Source organism: Rhea pennata, chromosome 9, assembly GCF_028389875.1.
Source record: "Rhea pennata isolate bPtePen1 chromosome 9, bPtePen1.pri, whole genome shotgun sequence".
Classification (NCBI taxonomy): Eukaryota; Metazoa; Chordata; class Aves; order Rheiformes; family Rheidae; genus Rhea; species Rhea pennata.
Window position 1 is genome coordinate 20,592,501 of NC_084671.1, and position 25,276 is coordinate 20,617,776.

At 38.0% G+C, this 25,276-nt stretch overlaps 1 protein-coding gene across 1 annotated transcript in view; it reads left to right on the forward strand.

The window, feature by feature from the left end:
- Positions 1-1,439: 1,439 nt before the first annotated feature.
- Positions 1,440-25,276, forward strand: part of FARSB (phenylalanyl-tRNA synthetase subunit beta) — a 40,977-nt gene continuing 17,140 nt past the window's right edge. Inside the window, exons 1-16 of the mRNA XM_062582641.1 lie at positions 1,440-1,514; positions 2,667-2,722; positions 2,862-3,016; positions 3,574-3,646; positions 4,066-4,181; positions 4,812-4,962; positions 6,058-6,166; positions 8,645-8,715; positions 10,029-10,090; positions 10,174-10,225; positions 11,854-11,915; positions 12,338-12,545; positions 12,989-13,069; positions 15,464-15,556; positions 16,551-16,668; positions 23,936-24,088. Of these exons, the coding sequence (XP_062438625.1) occupies positions 1,457-1,514; positions 2,667-2,722; positions 2,862-3,016; positions 3,574-3,646; positions 4,066-4,181; positions 4,812-4,962; positions 6,058-6,166; positions 8,645-8,715; positions 10,029-10,090; positions 10,174-10,225; positions 11,854-11,915; positions 12,338-12,545; positions 12,989-13,069; positions 15,464-15,556; positions 16,551-16,668; positions 23,936-24,088 (1,618 nt within the window). The 5' untranslated portion in view covers positions 1,440-1,456. The remainder of the gene's footprint in view (positions 1,515-2,666; positions 2,723-2,861; positions 3,017-3,573; positions 3,647-4,065; positions 4,182-4,811; positions 4,963-6,057; positions 6,167-8,644; positions 8,716-10,028; positions 10,091-10,173; positions 10,226-11,853; positions 11,916-12,337; positions 12,546-12,988; positions 13,070-15,463; positions 15,557-16,550; positions 16,669-23,935; positions 24,089-25,276) is intronic.

Here is a 25,276-nt window from a genome sequence, read left to right on the forward strand (position 1 = left end):
TCAGCAGAGCCGGATAGGACATGTCCGGCGAACTCCCACGGTAGCGACTGTTACAGAAACACGCAGCCGCCACTCGCATTTCACACACAGGGGCGACAAGCAGACCTCGAGCAAGCCTCAGCCTTATCTGCAGATTGTGAAACGTGCCTGTCCTCACTTTAAATCAATTGCAACAGACAGTAACAGTCCAAACGCAAGTGGCTTTATTATTCCAAAGTTGCAAACTTCAAGTCTGAAGGGTCACGTTCTCTGGAGCAGATTTTTCTTATATGGGATCTCTATAGCTACACCAGAAGGTAGTTTTCCCCTCTTCTTCTCGGGGCACCTGAGACCATTTCTTATTTTCAGAGCTCTGAATTGCATTTCAAGCATACACTCTACAGCTGGCACTGAAGCTGCTATTAAAGAGATTACCCAGAAGCTGACCATAAACTTAAAAGTGGTTCCAAGCATTACAGTTTTAACTCTTTCATTTCTAATTACATCAACCGACTCAGCCCCCACTCACCTCTGACATTTAAACTGCGATATCGATGGAAGTTACTGCAAAAGAATACAGTAAGAAGAAGAAACTTTTGAGGCTATTGTTGTGCTGGCTGTAGCCATTTCACTCACCAGCACAACGGGATGCCCCTTGCTAGCTGAAAGGGGACGGTCCAAAGTGAGACTTATTTCTGTGTGGCCACAGACGGGCGCAGGGCTATTTGCGTCCACACGGGCCGCCCCTCCAAGCGGCGATCGGCACTGCTCTACTCGCACGGGCAGTCCCACGTAACAGACAGCGGAGCTTTCCCGGTACCACTGACACCGCCTGGGTGAAGCCGAGCTCCTCCCTACTCCCTGCACCGAGCTCGGCGCCGAGCTGGCGCATCGCGCCCTCACGCCGCCCGCCGCCTCGGGCGTTCGCGCCCCTGAGCGCACAGCCGCCGCACAGCCGCTCAGCGCCGCGACCGGGCCCTCCCCCGGCTGAGCGCGGCACGGGCCGCGGGGCGAACGCGCCCTCCCGCGCCGCCCGCCAGAGCGCGCCCGGCCCGGCCCGGCCCGGCTCGGCCCGGCCCGCCGCGCCGCCCGCGCACGGCTCAGCCCCCGCGGCACCGCCACCGGCCGCCGCCCCGCCGGAAGCTGCGGCCGCACGTCACGAGCCGGCTGGGGGCCCTTGAACCAGCCGCTGATGTAACCCGGGTTTAGCTGCCCGGAGCTCTGCCAGCGCACACAGCGCACTTCCTCCCTCCCCTCCCCCGGCTCAGGCACCCTGTCGTACCGCTCCACCAGCGCGTAACCGTTCTGCTCCGCGCCGTGAGGCCTGGAAGGCAGCGAAGCGGCGACGGGGGCCGCAGGAGGGGCAGGCGCCCTCAGGCAGCGCGGCGAGCAGCCCCGGGGGCCGGCGGCGGCGCGGCGGGGGCCTCGGCGCCGGGGCGGCTGCGCAGGCGCATTGGCGGCGGGATCGGCGGTCACCATGCCGACTGTCAGCGTGAAGCGCGACCTGCTCTTCGCGGCGCTGGGCAGGGCCTACGGTGAGTGCGGGCCGGGCCGGGCCCCCGGGCGCCGCGCCGCGCCGCGCCGCGCCGCGCCCCGCGCCGCCCGCCAGCCCCTTGGGAGGCGCTGCTGCCGCATGGCGGCCGGCCGGGAGCGCCTGCCGCTGCCGCCGGCCTCGCGGCCCCCGTGCGCGGCCCGCGTACGCTGGCTCGGGTGATGGGGGCCGCCGCAGGCCGCCCCCCCGCTGCCTACACTGCTGTGCCGGCTGCTTACCCCTGAGGCCAGCAGGCGTGGCGGGGGCGGACCCATCGCTTGAGGAGCAGCGCGGCGTCTAGTCCAGACCCACTGACACGTGTGACGCGGGATTCACTTGCTGTCAGTTCTTCGGAAGCCCACGGCATACACTGGGCAAATGCATATGTTTGCCTTGGATTATCTAGCCCGTCCCCTGGCTAGATGCTGTTGGATTTCAAATCACTAATAAAATAAGAACCATGTATTTCCCAAATTGCAGTTTCTACTTGAAGTTCTAGCTCTGCTTTAAGAGTTAGCCCAAATGGAAAAGGAAAAAGAAGAGATTCGAGCAAGCAAAGCAAACAGTTTAGGTCGTATTTTCATTCTGTCATTCATCTCAGCCTGTTTGGTAATGTGACTTAGAAACTAGTTTTCTAACTGAAAGAACGTTTTAGCAACATGCAGCATTTTATCTATTACTTGGAGTATCGTAGGTTCTTAAGACATATAGGCGCTTATTTTGAAAAATAGGTGCCTATTTGAAAATACTGACTTTCAGGTCAGGGTTGTGTTACTTATGTGTCATAAAGTGGTTCATTCAACCTTGGTAGGATAAGCTGATTGGTAAGTAAGGTACTTTCAAATTGCTCATTCATGTTTTCATTAGCTGTTCAGCTGGAGTTCCTTTGACAAACCAGACTGAAGAGCTGGTAATGAAGCTAGACTCTGATATTCAGAAGCCTTTGCTGTAACTGTAACAACAATGTGTCAATAAATAGAGTGTATCTTAAAGAAACTGCTACTGAAATGCAAAAATCAGCAAAATTCTTGAAATGACTTCTTTTTTCCAAAAGAGCATTTACTCTCTCATTTGAGAACATTCAAAATAAGCATAAAGTTGTGTATTAAAAGTCTGAGGTTTGCTTATTAACCAAAATGCACTTTTTTTGTCACAGCTGATGAAGAATTTGATGAACTTTGCTTTGAGTTTGGTTTGGAGCTTGATGAAATTGTAAGTAACATTTGTGTGAGCTATGCCTTTAAACTATTTTGTTAATTGGTACTTTTTTTCTATTTTATTTTCTGACTGTCATTCTGCTGCCAATGTTAAGATATTTCAAGTTAAAAACCCAGTTTCTGCTTAATTTCAGACATCTGAGAAAGACATTATAAGTAAAGAACGAGGTGATGGAAAGGCAGAGGGGGCATCAGATACTATTCTCTATAAAATTGATGTTCCTGCCAACCGTTATGATCTTCTTTGCCTTGAAGGACTGGTCCGAGGATTGCAGGTCTTTAAAGAAAGGTAAAGTAGAGTTGTGAGATTTTTCTGTATTTTATTATTTGCTTAAATATGAGTCCATTTTTGATCAATAAATAAGCTTGTTGCTTGGCTTTTGAGGATTTTCTGATGTACAGATCAGCTGTATCTGTCAAATGTCTATATGCGTCATGATCATTTCTCTGAAGAGGCTCTATTATATAATATTAAAAGACTGGATTAGAATTTTCTTTAAATCTATTTTACATTCTTTTTCAACTGCTATTCCATTTGACACATCCTCTGTAAAGAACTTCTGCAGGGGAGGTTCCTTATGCTCTAGTAAACACCAATACAAGTATCTGCTGTGACTTCCTAAGTGCCTCTCATCTATTTCAATTATTTATTCACCATCTAGTCATTGTGTACTGTGCTTAATAACATACTGTAGAGAACCTAAGTTTTAAACAGTTAGTGTAAACACAATTGATGACAAGAAATGTTATTAAGAAAATTTTCTACATACAGTTGTTGACACGTTTCTAAAGTTTCCTGCATCTTGGAAACTTTCAGTTATAGACTTATTTCCATTTTTATTCCAGGATAAATCTCCCTACGTACCAAAAGATAATGCCAGCTAAGGGTGAAGGTCAGAAGCTGATTATCACTGAAGAGGTAAAAGTGTTTACTGCACCTTCGAAAATTTATTGAAAGGTTCTCAACGACCAAGTATGAACTATCAGTACCAATTTTGTAAGAGCAGTGAGACTAGAAATCTGCTTTGTAGAATAACAGCTAAAGCAATCTAATATTTTCTAGTCAGTGTGATTTATTTTTATGGAAGGGGAGGGGCATTATACGAATTTTTTTGGGTATACCTAGTAGCAGGTCAAATCAAAGTTTCGGACACTCGTATTGTGTTGGCCTTCTAAGCCAGTACAGTATGCTGAAAACGTCCTTGCCTTTACCAGACCTGGAGTAAATTTCTGTGAATTTTCCTTTCTGTTACTGCTTTACAGAACAGAAGCTTATTCTTCAGTTTTAGTTTCATATATTCTGTGCACTTGAAATGTGTAATGTGTTTTGAATTGCAGACTGCCCAAGTCCGTCCTCATGCTGTTGCTGCAGTCCTTCGTAACATAACCTTTACCAAAGAACGTTACGATAGTTTCATTGACCTCCAAGAAAAACTACACCAAAATATTTGCAGGTTAGTTCCTAAAGTTGAAGTAGTATATAGTATCTGTGTATGTAGTTTGATGACTGTGGTAAAACTATGTTAAGATTTCTCTTCCTTATTAGAAAGTGTTACTGTATTTGTTCCTGCCTAGGGGAATCCTTTACAGCACCGCTCTTGACCCTTCTCACTTGCCACGCCTGTTTCTGCCTCCTCTCAATATATTTCAATATACATAGCTGTTATGACTCCTACAACGGTTAAGAAAGAAGCCTTTTGCCACAGTCCTGTTAGATTTCACTTTGACTGTTACATCTGTTGTTCATATTTATATCTCATCACTAGTATGCAGAATAGAAATAATTCTAAGCTTATCCAAGCTGATGTTATACTTTTTCAGTAAGTTCTATGAATATATAAAAAATATACAGCATAGAGAAGATCATAGAATCGGTAAGGTTGAAAGGGACCTCTGGAGATCATCTCGTCCAACCCTCGAACGACTGGCCCATACAGGGATCGAACCTGGGACCTTGGCTTTATTAGCACCACACTCTAACCAACTGAGCTTTAGATCCTCCTGATCATGAGATATCATCTCAAAGGAACTCCAAATCCTACTAGTACTATTGCTAATTACTATTTTGCCTTCTTTCTTTGTAGGAAAAGAGCATTAGTAGCAATAGGTACCCATGACTTGGACACCATCACTGGTCCATTTACTTTTACAGCTAAAGCGCCTTCTGAAATTAAATTCAAACCCTTGAATCAATCTCAGGAGTACACAGCTTCACAACTTATGGATCTGTATAGGGTAAGTGTGATTTTTCAAACTTGTTGCACTGAATGCAGGAGGCTGCATTTCCAAGGATTAAGCTCTTGTGTATCGCTGATATTAAGAGATGATGTTAGTGACAAAACATGGTTACCTTCTTTAGCTTCAGCCAATGAACATTTCACATTTTGATTATTCATGAGAAATCCATGGTAATATTTAAATTCTGTTGTCCATGAAAGATGTACTGTAGTGTTTTGTGGCTAAACATAAATATGAATAGTAGAATAGAATAGTAGTTTTGTTTTTAACCCACCAATTTTTCAATGCAAAGTTTGCTTTTCATAATACTCTTTGTAAAACTGTGCAAGGGTTATAAAATTATCTACACTGCAAAGAAATTCAGTGTACAAAGCTGAAAAATTAAGTAAATAATATCAGATTTTTTTATGTTGTTTCTAATTTGGTCAATTTACTTGCAGATGTTCAGTTATGTACCCTAGTACATATTAAGCAAGTGTAGCTGTGTACGAGGCTCAAGTTAAGTTAGGCAGCATTCTTGGCCTGGCATCCCAATAAAACCAGGTAAATGTTAGGAAAAAAAATCCATCGTGGGACTTCTTTAAATATCTGCATTTGAAATGATGCTATTATCACCATCATTACACTATGTAGCTCTCTTGGAACACACACGCTGGTCATAAAGATAAGAGAGATCCTCAAAGATCTCTGACTAAACTGATAAAGTAGACAAGTGAGGGTGCTAGGAAAAGAAGGATATCAGAGAGATTAGAAGTAAACATTTTTTTTTCTTTTTTGGTACAGTGGATATCCATGTCATTGCAACAGATATAAGTTTTCCATCAAATTTAAGCACAAATGTTTCAGCAATTCATAATTGATAATTATAAATATTGTAGTCCTTAAAGAAATATTTTTGAACATTTCTGAAGAAAACCCAGAATCCAGTTCTCTCATTTTAAAGTTTTGCTTCTGAGAGCAAAAAGCTTGTGCTAGTGAAGCTCTTAGCTTCACTAATCACTTCACATATCACATCCTCTGGTAAAATTCTGTATCTTAGCAGAGGGAGAGTCATACATGAATTAACAGGACATTTGTGCTTTGTTTCTCCAGACTGACAGCCATCTTCGACACTATTTGCACTTAATTGAAAATAAGCCACTTTATCCCGTCATTTATGACAGCAATGGTGTTGTTCTGTCCATGCCACCAATCATCAATGGTAAGATTACTTATAACTAGCCTATATAGTTGCTGTTATTTAGTGTGTTTGAGTCAGCGTGTCTAAGAGAAACATTGATAAGTAACATGGATTATTCTTTTTATTCTTAAAATTATTTCACTTTGATAATAATAGTTTCTTACATTTCTTATATTTTACTTTAACAATAATAATTTCATACAGTCTTCTTTCCTTCCTTCAGTTTAAACACAGCCAAATTTTTTGCTCCGCAAGGCTGCTAATGTTCTTTTCTCAGTCAAGAGAGTGTAAAAGTCCCACTGCAAACCTCTGCATTTAGTTTCTTTTATCCTTCTATGTCATCACGGTATAAGCGCAAGAAGGGTTCCTGGCGATAGGACCCTTTGTTAGAAAGGCTTTTTTTTGTTTGCATAAAAGAGGAAAAGTGGACAAATTGTTCAGCAGTCAGTTAGCTAAAAGAAGGGTGTAAGAATTGATTTTGTAAGCTGGTAACTGTAACATTCTGCTTTGTACTTTATTTTAGATGGTCACAGTACTGGGCTGGGATTGGATTCTAAGCCCAGTGGATTTATTAGCAGTGTGAATCAGTTACTGTGAAATCTTTTGCAATTACACAAGGAGTGAGTCCTGAAGTCTTTTGTGAGTTAAAAAGAATAATCTGCTGTACATTTTTTTTATTGGCACTGCTTCTAAACATGCATTTCCTCTGAATGCAAAAGGTCTTTATGGGTGATTTTTGAGAACCCTAATTACTGAGACCAGTTAATGACATAGCAAGAACTCCTTTAACAAAATACTTCAGTATATCTTTTTACTTAGGTCAGGAATCAGTAACTTTTTCCATATGGTGACTGATAAAATCTGCAGCAACGATCTCTTTAGATATATTTCTCCTAGTCGTCCTTATCCAAATCTTAAATAGCAAACCCAATTCTTCTTACGAGGCAGCTCATACCCTGTGATAGGGATTGATAAAAAAACAACTGTTCAGAATTTGAAGGTGCTATCAGCCACTGTGTCTGATCCTTCTTGGTTAGGCTCATTCCAGCTTCAAATTTTTCTATGTATAAATATTCTGTATTGTTTAGATTTCATCAATTAAAAAGGCTGGACTAAATTTCCTATTCCTGTATCTATTTTAAAGACTAGTATTTGAAGAAGCTTCTGAGTTAAATTTACTTTTTTAACAGATGATGAAATATAAGCATCTGAAGTGGTATTTTGGATTATCTATAAGCACTGTCAGGTTATATCTGCTTTGAGCGAGTCCAGAAGAGCTGAGTACATTCCAGCTGCAGAGAGGTATAGCATCCTCAGGAAGGGAAAACAAGATCCCTCACTGTTCAGATCCTCAGTGCACCCAATTTTTCTCTCAGTGTAGTTGTAACCTAGTTTCTCAGATAGGAAACTGAAACCCAAAAGCTAAGTGACTTGTTCAAGGTCAAACAATGGAAGCAGGAATGCCCATGTGCATCTAAGTGTGTGGTTCCCATTGCCCCCCATGGCAATTACTGAATAGCGCAATGGGAGAAGAGAAGGACTGAGGTTTTGTTCGGCACAATGCTGTATGATTCTAGGACCGTATGTCCACACTGCATGATCACTGGCAATGCAGTTCATTCAAAGTATGCAAGGCACATCTATAACTAAAAGGCAATGCGAAGCAGATTTCTGTACAACTACTCTAGATTGCCTGCCGTTACTAACAGAACTCCACTTGTAGAGGGAACCAACTACCAGGGGACTTTACATCCAATTTGCAAGTGGGCTGCTTTCGATAATGTCCCTCTGTGCATACCTTGCTTACTCTAGCACAGAAACAGTTCTGAGTGCATCACTGGTATGCCAGAGTGCATATCTGTTGACTCAGATACAGACACAAAGAAAATTCATACCTAAAAAGGGCCCTTTCTAAGCAAAAAATCAGTAGTGCAGACAAACTTACAGTTTCTCAGGAGATAGTGTCAAGATATCTTGATTCTTCATTAAAGTAGCTTTGGATATTCATCAGTCTAAATCACTTTTTTAAAAACAATTTCGTTCATTCCTGACCAAGGCTGCTTTCCTATGCTTCCCTATCAAATGCAGATGTGTTACTTTAATTAAAGCCAGGAAAGATGAAATCCTCTGGAAGCGCAACTGCAGAACCACTTTGTAACCAGCAGATGGCTGTTGCTTTGCTAGTTTGCTTTTCTCAATCAGATACTGATAATGCATGTAATTTGCATATCTTTAAATGTACAGGTTTAACCATCACTCGGTCTGGTCTGCCGTATCCAAACAAAATGCACTACCATTTCAGATCTTTTTACTCTTTTTGATTTACAAATTTAAAAATAGAACTGCTAATCTGACAGGAATTGTGAATGTCAATGCAGTAGAAATAGTGGCTTTTAAGAAGACAGTGATCTTGCTGAATCATAAATGGAGTCAATATCAGTGTCATTTAAATAAAAGTAATAACATTTCTTTACATGTTGCTGTCTTTACATGTTTTAGGAGAACATACAAAAATAAGCCTAAACACCAGAAATGTCTTTATTGAATGCACAGGCACAGATATTACAAAGGTAAATTAAACTTTCCTGCTTTTGATATGCTGTAATATCGTTGTTTTCTCTTTGGGAAATATGACTTGAGTACAAAGAGCTACAATAGACAGGCAGTTACGTTAAAGAGCAGACTTCATTTTTTGAAAGGCAGGATAAGTTGTGGGACTATCTGAAATTTCCTCAGCACAGTTCTAGGCTTGCTCTATAGAAGACGTGACATTAAGTGTTCAGTTTCTACAAGAAAGTAATGTAAATAAACTAGGAGCTTTTCTTGTTGTTAGTTTTCTAAATCTGAAAGGCTTCAAAAAGGGTAATATTTACTGAGACTGTTTTGCCAGAACACTCTTTGTAAAGAATCATTTTGTCTCTCACTTAAATTTAAGTTGAGGGAGGGGAAAAGACACTTTTTCCACTTGGTTATCTTTTTTAAGCAGGGATGCTCTGCAAATAAGAATCAAACAGAAGTCTTTAATATGCACATTGTGTAACTTGAAGCCAAAGCATGAAAGCCTAGCAGTTACAGTTGCTTGTTCTTTTGAATATGTTGTGCATTCATTGATAATTTCCCTGAAGTGTGTATCTTGACATTTAAGAGCAAAAACCCCTTTAACTTACCCAATTACACAATGATATGTTAATGACTGATAAATAAGTTTGCATGTTGGGAAGTGGCTTCTAAGCAAACTAATGACTCAGCTTTTTGTCACTGCTTGCTTTAATAGTAAAAATGAAAATGGTAGGGTTTTTTTTTTGTTTTTTTTTTTTTTTTTTTTGTTTTTAAGTGAAGGAAATTATCCTCAAGCTGCAAAAGCTGTTTTTGATGCCTTGTAGACATTGATCTGAATCTCCTGATCCTTTTGTTATCCTAACCCCTTAAAAATAACCAAAAGATTTTGCAAAAGAAGTTAAATTGATAATATATTCTTAAACAATGCACAGTCCTTTAGTCTGTACATTCTCATTTGAACTTCAGTGAAATGACTAATGAGGCAAAAGGTTGGGAAAGTTCAATTCCAGTGGGTAATAAAGACCCCTGCATATCTTGGGAACAGAGTTTAGCAAAAATGCGCAAATGTTGCAGAACCTTGAAAAACAGAGATTTCCAGTTTTCAAGTTTTGCATAAACCTTTGTAGCAGAAACAAAACACTTCTTAAAATTCAAACTGTGTTCTAGACTACCAGGACGTGGTTGCTGTTAAACTACTAAATAGAATAGAATGAACAGAGTCAGACAACACTTTTTTTCTCATTTTCTCGGTTATGATATTTTGTCTAATTCAACACAAACAGCTTACAGATTTCATTGTGATTATTATTTTTATTTTTTGTAGGCAAAAATTGTCCTTGATATTCTAGTCACAATGTTTAGTGAATATTGTGAGAAGCCATTCAGGTGAGTTTAAATCTCCAGTCAGAAACAATATATTTTGTCCATGTTTTAAAAACATTTTCAGTTCTTTTTTCCTACTCTCACAGTGTTGAAGCAGCAGAAGTAATTTATCCTAATGGGAAGACGCACACCTATCCAGTAAGTATAGTGAGAAGATATCTCACTGTCCTTGGAAAAAGATTTTTGTTTACACAAAGTTTGATTAGGGTGACGTTGTCTACTTCTTCTTACTATACAAGTAGTTTAAATAGATTCTGAGTACAGTAGAAAACCTTAGTTTGGGAATGTTTAGGTATTAGTGAGTCAGGGTCTTTCCTAGACCCATAAAAGAAAACACAGTGCCCCATTCTCCCCTTATCTAGGAAACCCATCATGCAGCTCCACTAATATCTTAACTGTTAACCGTTTATGATACAGCTAAAAATACGGTCTTACTGACATAGTCTGATACTCTAAAAAGATATTTAGGATTCGAATTTTTAAGTGGTAGCTGCTACTATGAACTTCTTCAGGAATAAGTAAAGATTGTAATCAAGTGTCATAATCTAAAGCCTTTAAAACCTACCTGTTCTAAATCAGGAGAAATGAATGCAGGGAGTCCTTCAGGCTTAAACTAGCAGACAGCTGAGATCAGCCTCAGCATAACTTACTTATCAGATCTGGAAGTTACAATGCCTTGTTAAAATAGCCTTTTCGTGATGGATTTTTCAGTCTTTCAATTTATAGACTCCCGCTATATAAAGATGTGTTCAGACATGATGTGGACTTCAAGTGCAAATTTGCCTGCATTCGAGGTTCCAGGCAGACCTCTTTGCGGTAACAGGGTTTTACTTTTTTGTTCTCCTAATAAGTATAAAGAAAGCAATCCCTTCTATTTCCTATAAATGACTGAAGACAAATGGAGATCTGGCTGGATTCATAAAATCAGGTATATCAAGCAAATACAACCTGATTACAGGGAAAGTGACTTACTGAGAGTTTCTCTATTGGTGGTTCAGCTTTTTCTTTTAGTAATGTGCCCAGTGCCCAAATTAATCCTAAAAAGAAAAAAATCCTTATTAGCTTCCACTTCTCTAATCTAATTCTAAGAAAAGATGTAGAATCCTGAAGAGACATGCAACAAAACAGAGATCCCTATAATAACCAATGTAGTTTACCTAGATAAAACAGACCAAAATAATCCCCAAAGCTTTAGACACTAATGTTTTCAAGCATCAGTGTTATCTAGAAATTTGGAAATACCTTCTTTAAGTACTTACATATAAAATAATTTTTTTAAAAATGTTACAAGCTTCTAAGGAAAATATTGGTAGAGGATTTGTGTGTGAATATGGAGGGAGAAAGGAAAGTTTTCTTTCTTCCTCCTTCTAAAAGTCATTTGATCTGTACTAGACCATGAGGTCTCATGCATGACCATTCACCGCTTTAGGGCTTTGTCCTAGGATGAACTGGTGACTAGAAACTTTCAGAAACTCAGTTACTTGTGTATATTTTATCAGAAATTTCAATAACAGGGATTTCTTGCTGTATTCAGACCTCTAGCTTAACTGAGAACAGCTTTCACATCACATACTACAACATTATTTTCAATAATCCTGTTATTTTAAAATACTAGGTTTAGCTTAATGTACCACACTTGTCTTCTGTGGATGTCATTTGGGTATCATAATTAAAAGATGCTAGATTAGCAAAATGTCAAAATTAATTTCTCTTGGGCAGAAATGGCAAGTGTTGTGTATTCTGTAAAGCTTTGCTTCTCTTTTTAGGAATTGGCTTACCGAAGAGAGAAGGTGAAACCTGAGTTCATTAACAAGAAACTAGGAATCAGGTGTGTTCTTGCAAATAAAACATAGTTTCTACTGATAGGCAACAATCAGGATAAAACTAACTGAAAACATTGATTATTGCGTTGTTTTAAAGATGCTTACACTTTATGATTTTATTTATCAAAAATTCAGAGGTTAAGTTGGGTAATGGGATCAACTTTTTAAGACTTCTATTTTCAAAAAAGGTGAATGATCCTTTATAGCCTTCCACAATTCTTGCAAGGTAAAGGAAAAAATGACTGCCATGATTCATCTGAGGGTTGGTTCTGATGGAATCCGAGTCTATATGCACTCCATAAAGCACTTGGAAATCCTTCAGAATACAAGGCAATGTAGCAGAAACACTGATTACTTAAAAAAAAAAAAAAAAAAAAAACAGTACAGTGTGAGATCTATAAATTACTACTCTTTTGTTTTGTTTCAGTGAAACTCCATCAAACCTTGCAAAGCTGCTGACTAGGATGTGTTTGAAGTCACACATCATAGGGAACGGGAACACTATAGAGGTTGAAATCCCTCCTACCAGACCAGACATTATCCATGCATGTGACATCGTAGAAGATGCAGCAATAGCTTATGGTTATAACAACATTCAGATGACTATTCCAAAAACGTACACCATAGCTAATCAAGTAAGATTGCCCCTTCAAATAAACTCTCTGTTGTCAGTAAATGACTAGTGCATGCCAGAAGGGCTTTGGGGAAAACAGAACCTAGGAATTAAATATTTTGACATGCTTTGCCTTGAGAAGTATTTACCATGGATAGGATACAAAACAGATGCCCCACTGATTTGAATAAGTCCAGGATCAGTGGTTGCTGGTACTTGGAAAAAACAAAACAAAACAAAAAACCCAGGGTTTAAATAGGGAGCCCATATTAAATCTCTAATTGGGAGATTCATTTCTTCAGGCAAGCCTAAAGGCAGCTGGCTGACGCTTTCAAAAATTATAAGCACACAAGCATAGTACCTCCCTAGTGACTTTGCTGTAATGTAACAGGCAGAAACTCCTCAGGAAAAAATAGAAAAATGTTTTTAGATGGAAGTTTAAAACTGTTTTTTGTTTCATTTTAGCTCCCTCTCAATAAGCTCACAGAACTTCTCAGACTGGACTTGGCAGCTGCTGGATTTACTGAAGCTCTCACTTTTGCCCTGGTATATTATATTGATTTCATGTTTTTCTTAGTTGCATGATGGAACTGTGATGCGGCCAAAACTCTAGAGGATAGTCATGTATTTATGTACCAGTATTAGCTGATACTGTTTGGGCAGGTGATTGTTTGCTAGTGCTTTGATAGTACATTATCCTATTTTGAGAGTTGTGGGTCAGAGGAATTGACTGACTGACTCTTAATTTGATATGTAGTTCTAAGTATAAAGGTGAAAAGAATTGAAGTAGTATGTTTTTTAGTTTAGTTTAATACTGAGAGTATGAAATTACCAGATGTAAAGTTCATCATAGTTTGATAATCTGGAAAACAGACATCAAAATTTATTAATTCCTGATGATTATTACTACTGTTTAGAGATGATGCTGTTTCAATTTGTCTCTTTTTCTGAATGTTGTTACTTGCCCATGATTTCTTGCACTAAATGTAAAGTTAATATGCAGTTACTCAGTCAGCAAAAGAGTTAATCTTAAGAATTCTTGTAAAAAGGACATAATGCACACTAGTGGAACAACAATTCCTCTGTAAATTTCATGAGAGTATTTTCCCGTATGGAAGAACAATTTAAAAATATTACTCATTAATAACAGTGGTTGCAGGTATTATTCATATTATTTGTTACAACACTGTGAACAGGGTTTACCAAAAATTAGGTCTCTGCAGCCACATGTGCCAGTCCAACAGCTAGTATAATTTCTAATATAGAAATTTTGCAGCGGGATTATGTTTTGACGAAATGAAATGTTTGGTAGTGAATGCCATCTTTGTCACAGCCACTTGTTCTTATCCCTTTGCTATAGCTGAGAACTGGATCAGAGAACTTGATCTACCATTTAAAAAAAAAGTTAAATTCCTCTTCTCCCTGCCAAAAGTGTACCATAGCTGTCAGTATGTGGATATTTGCATAGTCAGCTATTGAACATACACTATACATTCTTATATTTTTCTGTTTCAAGGTTTGATGAAAGCCTTTTCCTCGAAGTGCACTTGGTGGCCACTTTAGCATACATGTAGCCACCATCACATACATATTCTATTAAAACTTCTGTTAAGTTTCTCAATCTTCTGAAATTAAAACATCATGATGATGATTACATCATCACAACAGAAGGACCTTTATGAACTGCAACACTAGAATTTTGTAAGGTCACACAACATATCATGTTATCACATTATATCTTTTTATTTCTGCCATGGCATGACAACATCCACATCCTACTGAGTCACTGTCACTTTATTAAAACATAGAAGTGAGGCCTCTGCCTATGACCAGTATCGTTTATGCTACAACATTATGTAGCCCGGTGTGACATAACAAGCACTGTTTATGTATTTGCACACACAATCCATTCTTTGGGTTGAGCCTCAAATTATCACACTTACAGAATAACACTATTTTCTGTGAGAAGTTCTGATTTAGCCAAAATGTGTTTAATTCCATCATAACAACATAGTATAGTTTAGCTACATGCCTGAAAACTGTTGAGCACAATTTTCTTCTCCTGAGGTCAGCGTTTATTTAAGATTTCTGTTCTATTCAAAAATCCACTCTTCCAGATAGTATCATCTCTCATTTTCCTCACATTTGGTCTATCAATACCCTTTTCAGAGTGCTGCCAGTGCAAAAAGAACACTTCTGGGAGACTGCAGTATACTAGTAAATCCTCAATTACATGCCTAGTCTGCTATTAGTTTCTTAATACATTAATGAAGCTATAAATTCTGGAAATCTGTAGTGTGGATCTTATCAGTAGCATCTGCTGCTGTATGTGCACAGACATTGGCAGAGCTTGATAAAGTGCATGTGTATTGCTTTACTGACCAGCTTAAAAATACACCTTGAAAATAGGTTCCAAATTCCAGCTCAAAAAAAAAGGAAAAAAGAAAAAAAAGAAAAGAAAACAACAACAATGAACTATGAGACTCTTATACTGCCATGAAAACGAAAGGCTTGGCCATATGACCTGTTTTTTCATACAGAATTGTTTTCTTTGTGAGAATGCTTAGGTACCATTTCTTTTATAAGTACTATTTTCAGAATATTTTAACCAATGCAAGTCAGGGGACAAAATCTGAGCTTCTGTTTTTAAAACACTAGAAATCTATGATAGAAGCCTGAACAAACACTTAAAAAAAAAAAAAAAAGGCGTTATTTTACTTAGTGATTAACATTTGTAGATAAACCAGTTTGCCCACTTATTCTTAAAGCTGAGGCTTAATTTAGATTATGAGTGGATGTTGCAGATGAGAGAGAATATTATAGGGCCTCAGAGCCACTGCTATGCTTGTATTGTTCATTCTTGATATCAAGTTTCATCATTGGCTCACTGTCTATTTTAACTGCTTGACCTTGGTGGGTTTTTTGTCTCTTCGTCTCAAGTGTTCTCAGGAAGATATTGCAGATAAACTTGGCATGGATATCTCTGCAACAAATGCAGTACGCATAGCAAACCCCAAAACTGCAGAATTTCAGGTGAGATGACTTAATTCAGGTTCAATTTTGAGAGAGTAATGGTGTCACAGATGCTGTTATTTAAGGTAGAAAGGAACTAGCAGAAAATAAAATTTATAAAATGTACAACAGCTTTTTAATGAACTAAAGAGTATCTGGGTATTTATATACACCAGACTTGCTAGCACTCATTTGCTGTTATTCCTTCAGTGTAATACCCTATTCAGTGTGAAATACTATTAACTTTTCAGTGAAGTGAGGTAGCATACAGATTATGACAGCATGTGGCAAGATTGAGCTGTCTTATTACAGAAAATTCCACCCAGATGATTGATCAGCTCCCACATTTCGAAATGCTAGTTAGCATAAATGGAATTATTAGACCTGGCAATCTGTAATCTTTCTGAGCTCTGCACAGAATACGCTTTTTAAAAATTGTTAACCATTATAGCAATTTTTTGGGGGAAATCTATATTGTTCTTCAAGTATTTTAATATCCATTTCTAAATCATTTTATATTTGCTAAGACAGAGAGTGAGAGCTCAAATACAATATCATCAGCCATTCTGAACTTAGGTTCTGCCTATATCATTGATTTATATCAGGATATGTCAACATAATATTTCAGATAGCATTTAATGTTTAGAAAATGTCATTTAGTGTTTACCTTTTGCATAAGTAGGATTATATTTTAAGGGAACCTTTTTGCAATTCTTTGAGTATTGTTTGTTATCCTACTCTGTGCTGTAGCTCTGGCACCTGCAAAAAGCTATTATTAAGCTCATGTATGTGTTCAGACAACACACACAGTATACAGTCTGTACAGAAAATGTACTTTTGGGGGTTTAATAATTCTAAACAATGCTGAAGCATAGGAGATTACTGCAATATTTGCACCTGGCTACTTTTAAACTTTTTTTTTTTTTTGGCAAATGAATAAAATAAGAAATTAGGAAAAGTAGCACTCACTATGTTGGAAGGTATTTCACTTGCAGCACCCATGTTTGTCCTGCAGGTGGCACGGACAAGCCTCCTTCCTGGACTACTGAAAACTATTGCTGCTAATCGAAAGATGCCCTTGCCTTTGAAACTCTTTGAGATTTCTGACATTGTAGTAAAAGATGCCAGTACAGGTAAGAGAAGTTTTCTCAGCGTTCACAGGTTTTTAATTTCCTCTTTTAAGGGATTTAAGGATTTCTAAAAGAAGCCTGATTTGCACTATTTTAACTTCTATTTAAGAAGAAACGTTTCTAGAAGAGTTTTCATGTTAAAATACATCTTATCTTGCTGATCCACAATCCTTGATTTTTTTTTTTTTTCATCTTGCATCCCTCAGGGAACCTAGTACAACTCCATGGGGTTGTACTTTGTTGTACACTCTCTGGGAGTAGAAGTGTGTGTTTACTTGCTAAATTCTTTTCCAGAAGAATGGAAAAACATGAAAGTAGATTGAGTATTTTAAATAAACAGAAGGAATGACTGTGAAAAATGTAGGGTAGTTAGTTTATTATGAACCTCAGGTAAATTCGTAGATGGAACCATTGGGTATATGTGCATTACTTAACTGGTACAGCACAGAGAGGAAAAAAGGGCAGTTTGATTTGCTGTAATCTGTTACAGTTACAGGCTTTAATAGCTATATTTCATCTTTACCAGCAATGCTGTTTATTCCAATTGCCAGGCATTGGTACACACTATGCAAGTGGAGGGAACCAACTACTGTAAGACTTTGCAAGATGTTACAGGTGGGCTACTCTGGTTGGTATATCTGTGTGCGACTGGTTCCAGCACCAGAGAAGTCACTTGTGCGTATTGCAAGGCTCCTAGGTATAAGCACAAGGCAGATTTGCACCAAAAAAGAACCTAATCTAAATCGCTTACATAAAAGCACCCATACTGATTTGCTCTTGATTGAGTGGTCCTTTGCATTCTTATCAGGACTGTAACTCATGAGAGAAATTCTCTACTGGTAGTGTTTTCAAATGACACAAACTTGGTGACTAGTAAACACTAAAGACACGTTACTGTTACAGTACTAGTGACTGGTTAAACTGCTGCAGTCTCAAAGACTAGCAATACTGCCAAGTAAAAAGCAGTATTAAGAAAAAATAAAAGTAAATAAAAGTCTTGAGACTGGAAATCTCAGGTTATAGTTGCAGTCTGATTTTATTATGGAGACCTGTAACTCAGAGGAAAAACGTTAATGGTCAGCGTGATTACCTGCCTCAACAAGAGTCCTTTGTCCACCTCTCCATCACCTTAAAACTGGATTGCTTGTATTTGTTCTCCAGAAGGATCTTCTGGAGAACTGACAACCAATATGAAGAAATAGGCATGTACTGCAAATATTAGATAAAGACTGAATCAAGTCCATGTGTAAAACTGTATAAGGAAGTAAAAATTTCCTTATCTTTCCACTTTATCCAACTGTGCTAAGAGAGTATGCCTGCCTTAGAATCATGCAGTAACCTTAATTGTTTTATGTGAAACAGCCAAAGTAGCTAGGTCACTTTTCAAAAGCTTCAGTGAAAGTCTTCCTATGTGATGGGGCCTTTTTGTATTTCTTTTACTGTATAGGCTAAAAGTTTTAGATTATCTTTTTTATCCGGAAAAATGTGTCGGAGTAAAATGTATACACAGAGTTGTAAATATTAACAGAAAGCTTTCTGAAGAACTTTACTGATTCGTTTCTTTTTGTATGGCATATTAATGGAAAACAAATGCACAGGTACAGCTTTTGAGGAGGACCACTGAGTTACAACTCTGGAACCAGTTTTGCCTCTCCATGAGAAAGGCTGACACTACTTTAAATTCAGCAGCAGATATGGTTCTGTTGTTCTGTTATCTGGTTTCAGATTTTAGTGGTTATGTTTGAGGTATTTGGGATCTGCAAAACAAAGGTTTATATAAGGCATAAACAAAATGGCAAGTAAATTGTTTTGTTGATGAATTTAATTTGTAGATTACTAAAAAAAAAAAAAAGAAAAAAAAGAAAAAGAAAAGAAAAAAAAAGCCTTGCCAAGCAAAATAAGCAGTCTTAGCAAAGCATGTAGACTTTTTTATTAAATACAGACAGTTTGGTGGTACAGCTCATTCCTTCTTGGGCATGAAGTTAGCTAGTATGGAAATAAACTTGGTACAGATGGCAGAATACCATTAGCATTCTTCAGGACTGAGAGTAGGGCTATTTATCTTGGAATAAGGAGTGTGTTTATTCTGGCTTCATAAAATTTGCAAGTTAAATAACTGATTAATTTTAGTGTGTGTGTGTGTGTTTTAACTGTAGCTCTTTTAAGCTTTTGTTTTATGTGAATGGTTGCTTAACAGTTTTAAGTCTGATTCTGTGGTGTACTTCATTTTGATGAGAATCATTGCAGCAGATGAAAGATAAGACTTCTGAGCCAGCAGCTTTGTATCCTGTCCTCTTGGGCAGCCCTCTTATAGGTTGGGCGTTGGCAGACTATGAACAATATCTGAAATTGTTTTTAATGGTGTATTTAGAATAACTAATTTTTTCCCCAAATTTACTTCCAAAATTAAACTTGCTTAATAAATAATTTGAAAGGGATGGGGAGAAAGAAATAACAGGTAATTCTGCAAATACTGAAGAATGTGGGGTTGTCCTCTCACATATGGAATGAGATTTCCTGCAGAAGGCTTATGTCATCAGACTGACTAATTTAATTTTATTATTTCATGATTTTGGCATGCAGAATTTCCAATTAATAATTTAAAAAGTATGGGTCAAGAGAGTACTGACTTTAACTGCATTTGAAATGGCATCTTGTAGTCATTCAGGGGTGAATGAATCTAGCTCTTCTAAACGCACTGTTTTTAAAAAAATTTCTTCTTACATAGAACTCATGCTTACTAAGGTGAACAGACCATTCTTCTCTCCAGACATATCTGGCAGAAAGGTTTGATGTACTAAATAAGCAAAACGTGTGCCAGATTTAATATAACTAAATAGAACCAAATCTGAACATAAATGTTGCTTCTCAGAGCTGGAGGAAATGTGGCAGTGAATATTGTTTCATTTGTGTATCTGTGTAGGTAGCTTGTAACATTATATAGTCTCCTCTAGTAGCATAGTTAACACTAGTTCAGCATATAAATCATCACCTTACACCACTAGTTCAAATGAAGAATCCCTTTTCTCTCCTTTACCACAACAAAAGAAATTAATCCTATCAAATAATCACCTCTGACCAGTGACCTAGTAGAAGCTGAGAAGCCTTCGGTAGTGTGTACCTTTAACATAACGTACATAATTTGTGAGTATAGCTGATACCATATTTTGAAGCATTTTTCCAAAAAGTTTGTCAGCAAACTTTAATCATATGCAGAAAATAGTTTGGCATTTTTGTGAGGCTGAGACAAGTTTAAAAGAACAGGTGCTCCCTTTCAGATCACCAGATCATTTTTCTGAAGCATCTCTAATTTGCTAGGGAGCACCATACGACACTGCTTTATCTTCCATTGCTCTCTTTTGGCTCACATATTCCTATCCAGCTGCCCATCCTTTGGATTGTTTTACAGCAGCATCTCCAGGAAGTACTTTGAAGTCTCAGAAATACATATGTATAATTTAGGCTGACATACTTGGCAGGCTCATTTAAAAAATAGAATTGTTTCGTGGCATGACACAAGAGATCTCTTAAGTGAGTTATAAAGAAGTGAAGCATTTCTAACATCTGCCAGCTTTTGCATACATTTCCCTAATACTTTCTTCTTTCTTCCTGTGGTGTGTAGTGAATGAACTTCTTTTGTTTTAATATAACTCTGTAAAAGAATAAGCTTCATAACACATAGCTTTATGGAGTACTTGAAAATGCATCCTTTCCTTTACCAAGCATTTTTACAGTTGGTTGGAAATCATGAAGTATAAAAATTGCTGTATATGTTTCTTTCTGATTCTTAGTTAAGAATAGTGATCCGAAGACACCACTGACTAAACAATAATGCAGTGAAATTCAGATAGTTGCCACAAATTCTGCTAGCATAATGAATCACACACACACACACAAAAGAATGTCTAGCCCCAAAACTTGCTTTCCTAAGGCGAAATAAAAACTTGGAGGAAGGAAAAGGGTCTTTTTTCTTTTCAGTTTCCCAATACTACATGTGTACAGATTGGTCACCGTGCATGATTGGGTGTTACTGATTGGTATCTCGGTAGAGCTAGGAAACAGAGAGACACAGTGATGGGACTGAGAAGCCAGTGTGCTCGCAAAGATCAGAGATCAAATGTTGCAGTTATTGATAGCCCTATAACCTCTGTAGCACTTCCTTTTCTGGCTTGCCATTTTAACATAGACTTCCAAATTGGATTCTCCATCATTATTTAAAACTGCAAATTATAATAATAACAGTAAAAGGTTCTTGAGTGACAAAATGCTCCAACAGTAAGTTCAACTTCCAGTACTCATTGAGAAAACTTTTGACTATATTGCTAAGTTGCTGCTTCAGAAGTTTTGAATGACTTTTGGCTCACAAAAGGCTGTGCTTTGATCTTTTGTGTAGGCTCTTGCTCCTGTATTTGTATTACTCTTTTAACCCATGTATTTGTATCCACTTGGTAATCTTTTTCCTGTTTACTTTTTGAGAGGTTTTTTTTTCTTTTCTTTTTCTTTCTTTTTTTTTTGGTCATTAAATGTTTAGTGGCACCAAATAAACAAGATGTAGATTTAATAAATGTTTAATTTCCTGTATGGTAGCTATTAACAGTTCAGGGAGCACCTAATGAGTGCCAAGAGTTTCTGCTTGTATTTAGGCTTACTGTACATCAAGCACAAAGATTGTCTATGATGGGTCAGACTGAAAGGTTGTTTAGCCAATGTTCTGTCTCTAACACTAGTTAAAGTGGTTGTCAAGTGAAAAGAATGAGAACAGATAAGGTATATAATACTTCGAGAGTACCATCCATTCTGCAGTCACTTGTATCTTAGGGACTTCCAGACTCAGAAGGGGTTTTTATGACTTTAGTAACACGTAATATATTTCTCTCCTATGAACTTCCAGCATCTCCTTAAACTCTTGTAAACTGTTAGCATCCACAAAATCTTGTGGGGAGGAGTTTTACTGTTTAATTATATGTTGCTTACAGAACCCACTCCTTTTCTTGTTTTGAACTTGGCTCCGACTGATTTTTATGTCCTCCAATTCATGTATTGGATGCACCAGGAAACAATTTTTTCCCACAGAAAATAACTTTCTAGAGATCAGAGGTACCTAGTTCTGACACGTCCAGAACTATGCAGAAATATACTTCAGAGAGTAGGTGCAGATGCAACTCCTGTGGATTCTCTAACTCTACAGGAATTTTTAACCATACTTTCTCTGGGCACTGTTCAGTGCAGGACCCTTTTTCTGGGAATGCTGAGTCCTACTGAGATGTTTCATGACCAGAGGCCTTGACAAATGCCTTCTCTGTTTGACTGCATGAAGAACATAATTCAGCCTGGGATATGCTGTTTTTTCTGTGCATTTCTTTGAGTAATTTCCTGGAAAAAATATGAAAGCCCTACACATGCAACCTTATGTCTCATGGTACAACCCTACCTTAACTTGAAGACCAGATGAAGTTCTTTTTATTCTTTCATACTTTATTCATTCACTGCTGAATAAGTTCTTATTCCCTCTTTCCCCTCAAACATTACAAGTATTCAGAGATCTGAAGGATTTCCATTCTGATCAATTTTTTAAGGGGAAGATGATTGCTCTCAATAAATACATTTCTTCCCTATATCTAACCAGCATCAGGTGGAAGAGAAAGAGATGAGACTGTCCACCTTGACATTCCAACTAATAGACCAACTAGTAGATTACAGATGCCACAAGACTCTAGGAAATCTATGCATCTTAGATCATACTGTGCAAGTAATCGATCTGACTGTAGCTTGTTAGGCTGTGCATCTATATTACAAAATAGTGCAGTGCAAAAGGAGAAGACAGTTCACACTGATGACTTGAAATCCATGTTAGATGCATTTAAGCTCTACTTTGGACTAGCTGTAGTCAAGTCATACATGCTGAATGCCCTTTAGTGGTTGAAGCTAATGCCTGCCTGGAACACCACTTCTGATTTAACTGCAACTGAAAGGAATCCAGTTTATACGCTCTGGGATTGCTTTACAGTGAGAATGGAAGCATGGTAAGCATGGATAATCAGGATATATGCTTCAGATATGCACATCTGGTTCAAACTTGAAATGTAATGCACCTTTATACTGAATATACTTTAAAAGCATATGAATTTCTAGAGAAAGACTGTCACAGAGAGAGCGTGCCTTCCCTGGTTTCAGCAGAATTTACCTTTTGTATAAGTCAGCCTTGTTGAATACATACTTTCGGTTGAACATTGAGAAGGAGAAGACATGGAGGCAACTAACAAGTTTATTAGGTTAATCAGTATTTTCAGTTTCACTGCAGCTGAATTGGCAGCCGTGTTACAATAGGTTTGTTATTTTGTTCCTAGAATATTCCTCCTAAAAAGGAGAAAGGCTGAGATCTGCAATGAGTAAAGCTTCTTAGTAGACCACACTAGTCCCAACAGTATGTGTGGCAATGATGTAGCCTAAAGACGTATTACTACAAGTCCATTTTAAAAACATCTGTATAGTATAAAAAAGGAAAATATATTTTGATGAAATGAGTAATGTAAGAAAACTTACGAGGGAGAAGCTAGGTTTTTGAGTTAAGGCAAACGTAGTGCTTTTATAGCAGCACATGAGGGAGGCAATCTGTTTTTCAAAGGTGCTATATTTAATAGCCCTAGAGGGTATCTGCAAAATAAGTTCAGCAGAATCACAGCAATAGCAGCTGTCCTAAACGTGACACACTGTCACAGTCCTGAGTTTGTGAAGTATAGCACATTTTTCCTAGTCACTTGGGTTTGGGGATGTCCAAGATGATCATGAAAAGCACCAATTGTGATTTGGAAACCTGCATGAATTTAGATCTTTTCATAAATCACTATGCTAACATTATCAGCTATTTCAAAATGTGGGCTAGTTGTTTTGTGCTCGTAGATGTTCTGGGACTAAGTTTTATATAGTTTTTTCATCAGTGTCACGAGTCTTTTGACGCTTGCCAAGTGTTTGTGTTTTGGCTGGTCTACTCTGAATTTCTTTAACACTTAACTATATGCTTGTTATCTATCACTGTTTCCTGCCCAAGCTATAGTATACTTTAAATCCGTATTTCTGACCAAGAGTCTAGTGAGTTAAAGAAATTCAGTTATTTCTTCAGATTATGATAGGTGTATCAGAGTTTTGCATACTTATTTTTCCTTTGAGCACCAAGTGCTTCACTGTATCACAAAAGGAAACTGATGCAAAAGGCAAGGTTTAAACTGTGATAAAATGTCCCAGAAAAATGTAATTTATGCTTCTTCTTCAGATGTAGGGGCAAGAAACTACCGGCACCTCTGTGCACTTTATTACAACAAGAGCCCAGGGTTTGAGATTATCCATGGTTTGCTGGACAGAGTCATGCAGCTTCTGGAAGTACCACCAAACCAAGAGAATGGATACATGATCAAGGCAACGGAAGGTAAGGAACACATAGCTGCAGTATACAGCAGAGGTTGTTCTGGAGCTCAAATGTTTCATTGCAGTCTAAAGTGAATTTTCTGTTGTTGTCAGCAGTAGGCACTAAGAGAAGAATTAGTATTATATATGCTACCTTACTGCAGTGTGAATGAAAACACATAAACAGTATTCACTAGTTATTAAATGGGATGAGCTATTCTCAGTAGTTTTATATAAATTATATATTTATTTATTTATATAAATTGTAAGCTGACAACTTTTTAAGGAGACTCAGAGTGCATGCCATGAGCTTCATGGACTATTTGCAAAGAATTCAGCAGTTGTTGAAATAGATGGGAATTCACTGAAAGAGTTGATGAATATGCCGGATACCCACTACATTCGCTTTAACTAACCATGCCTGGAAATGACAACTTCTTACACGTGATCTTTTAGTTTACAGCTTTGCCCTGCTGTCTTTAAGACTGATCCAGCTGCTTACACAAGTAGTGTTATAACAGGCCTCATGTTCCTCCATACGGAGTGAGCTGCACATAAATTGAAATAACATCCTTAAGTGTAGAATGTACAGAAGTGTAGAAGACAAAGAAAAGGTGGCCATATTGCCTTATTCAGAGAGCGCAGGTTGATGTAAGGGAGCAAGCACTGGCAACTAATCTATTCTGTTACCTAAAATAAGAATGTAAAAAATACAGCAAAGAAAAGCAAGACTCTAGGGATAGTGGCTGCAGAGTTGCTTATGCCTCATGTATTGATGTTCAAAGATACGACAGACATTGCCATCTTGCCAAGAAAAGAACATATAAGGGCAAATCTTCTTATTCTGTGGGTCTAGAAGAGCCCCTAGAAGAGTCTAGAAGTACCCAGCTGGGTACTCAGCTGCCATTGAAATGACAGTCAAGATCCCTTCTCAAAACCCATCTGTAGCTTGTTTTTGAATAGACATATCAAGAATTTATTTTAGTACCTGGAAATATTTGCAAATGTTTTGTATTCTCTACAATAGTGTTTCAATAAAGTCTGACTGACTTTAAAAAAGAACAGGAAAAAATCTCTCAAAGAATAATCCTAATACTGTGCATAAGTCATTTCTAGATCCAAGTGCTATTTGTATTGCTGATGCTGTGGGATTTGTAATGCCCTTTCAAAATCCCTGCATTCTCATGACGTTATATAGCATTTTTTAATG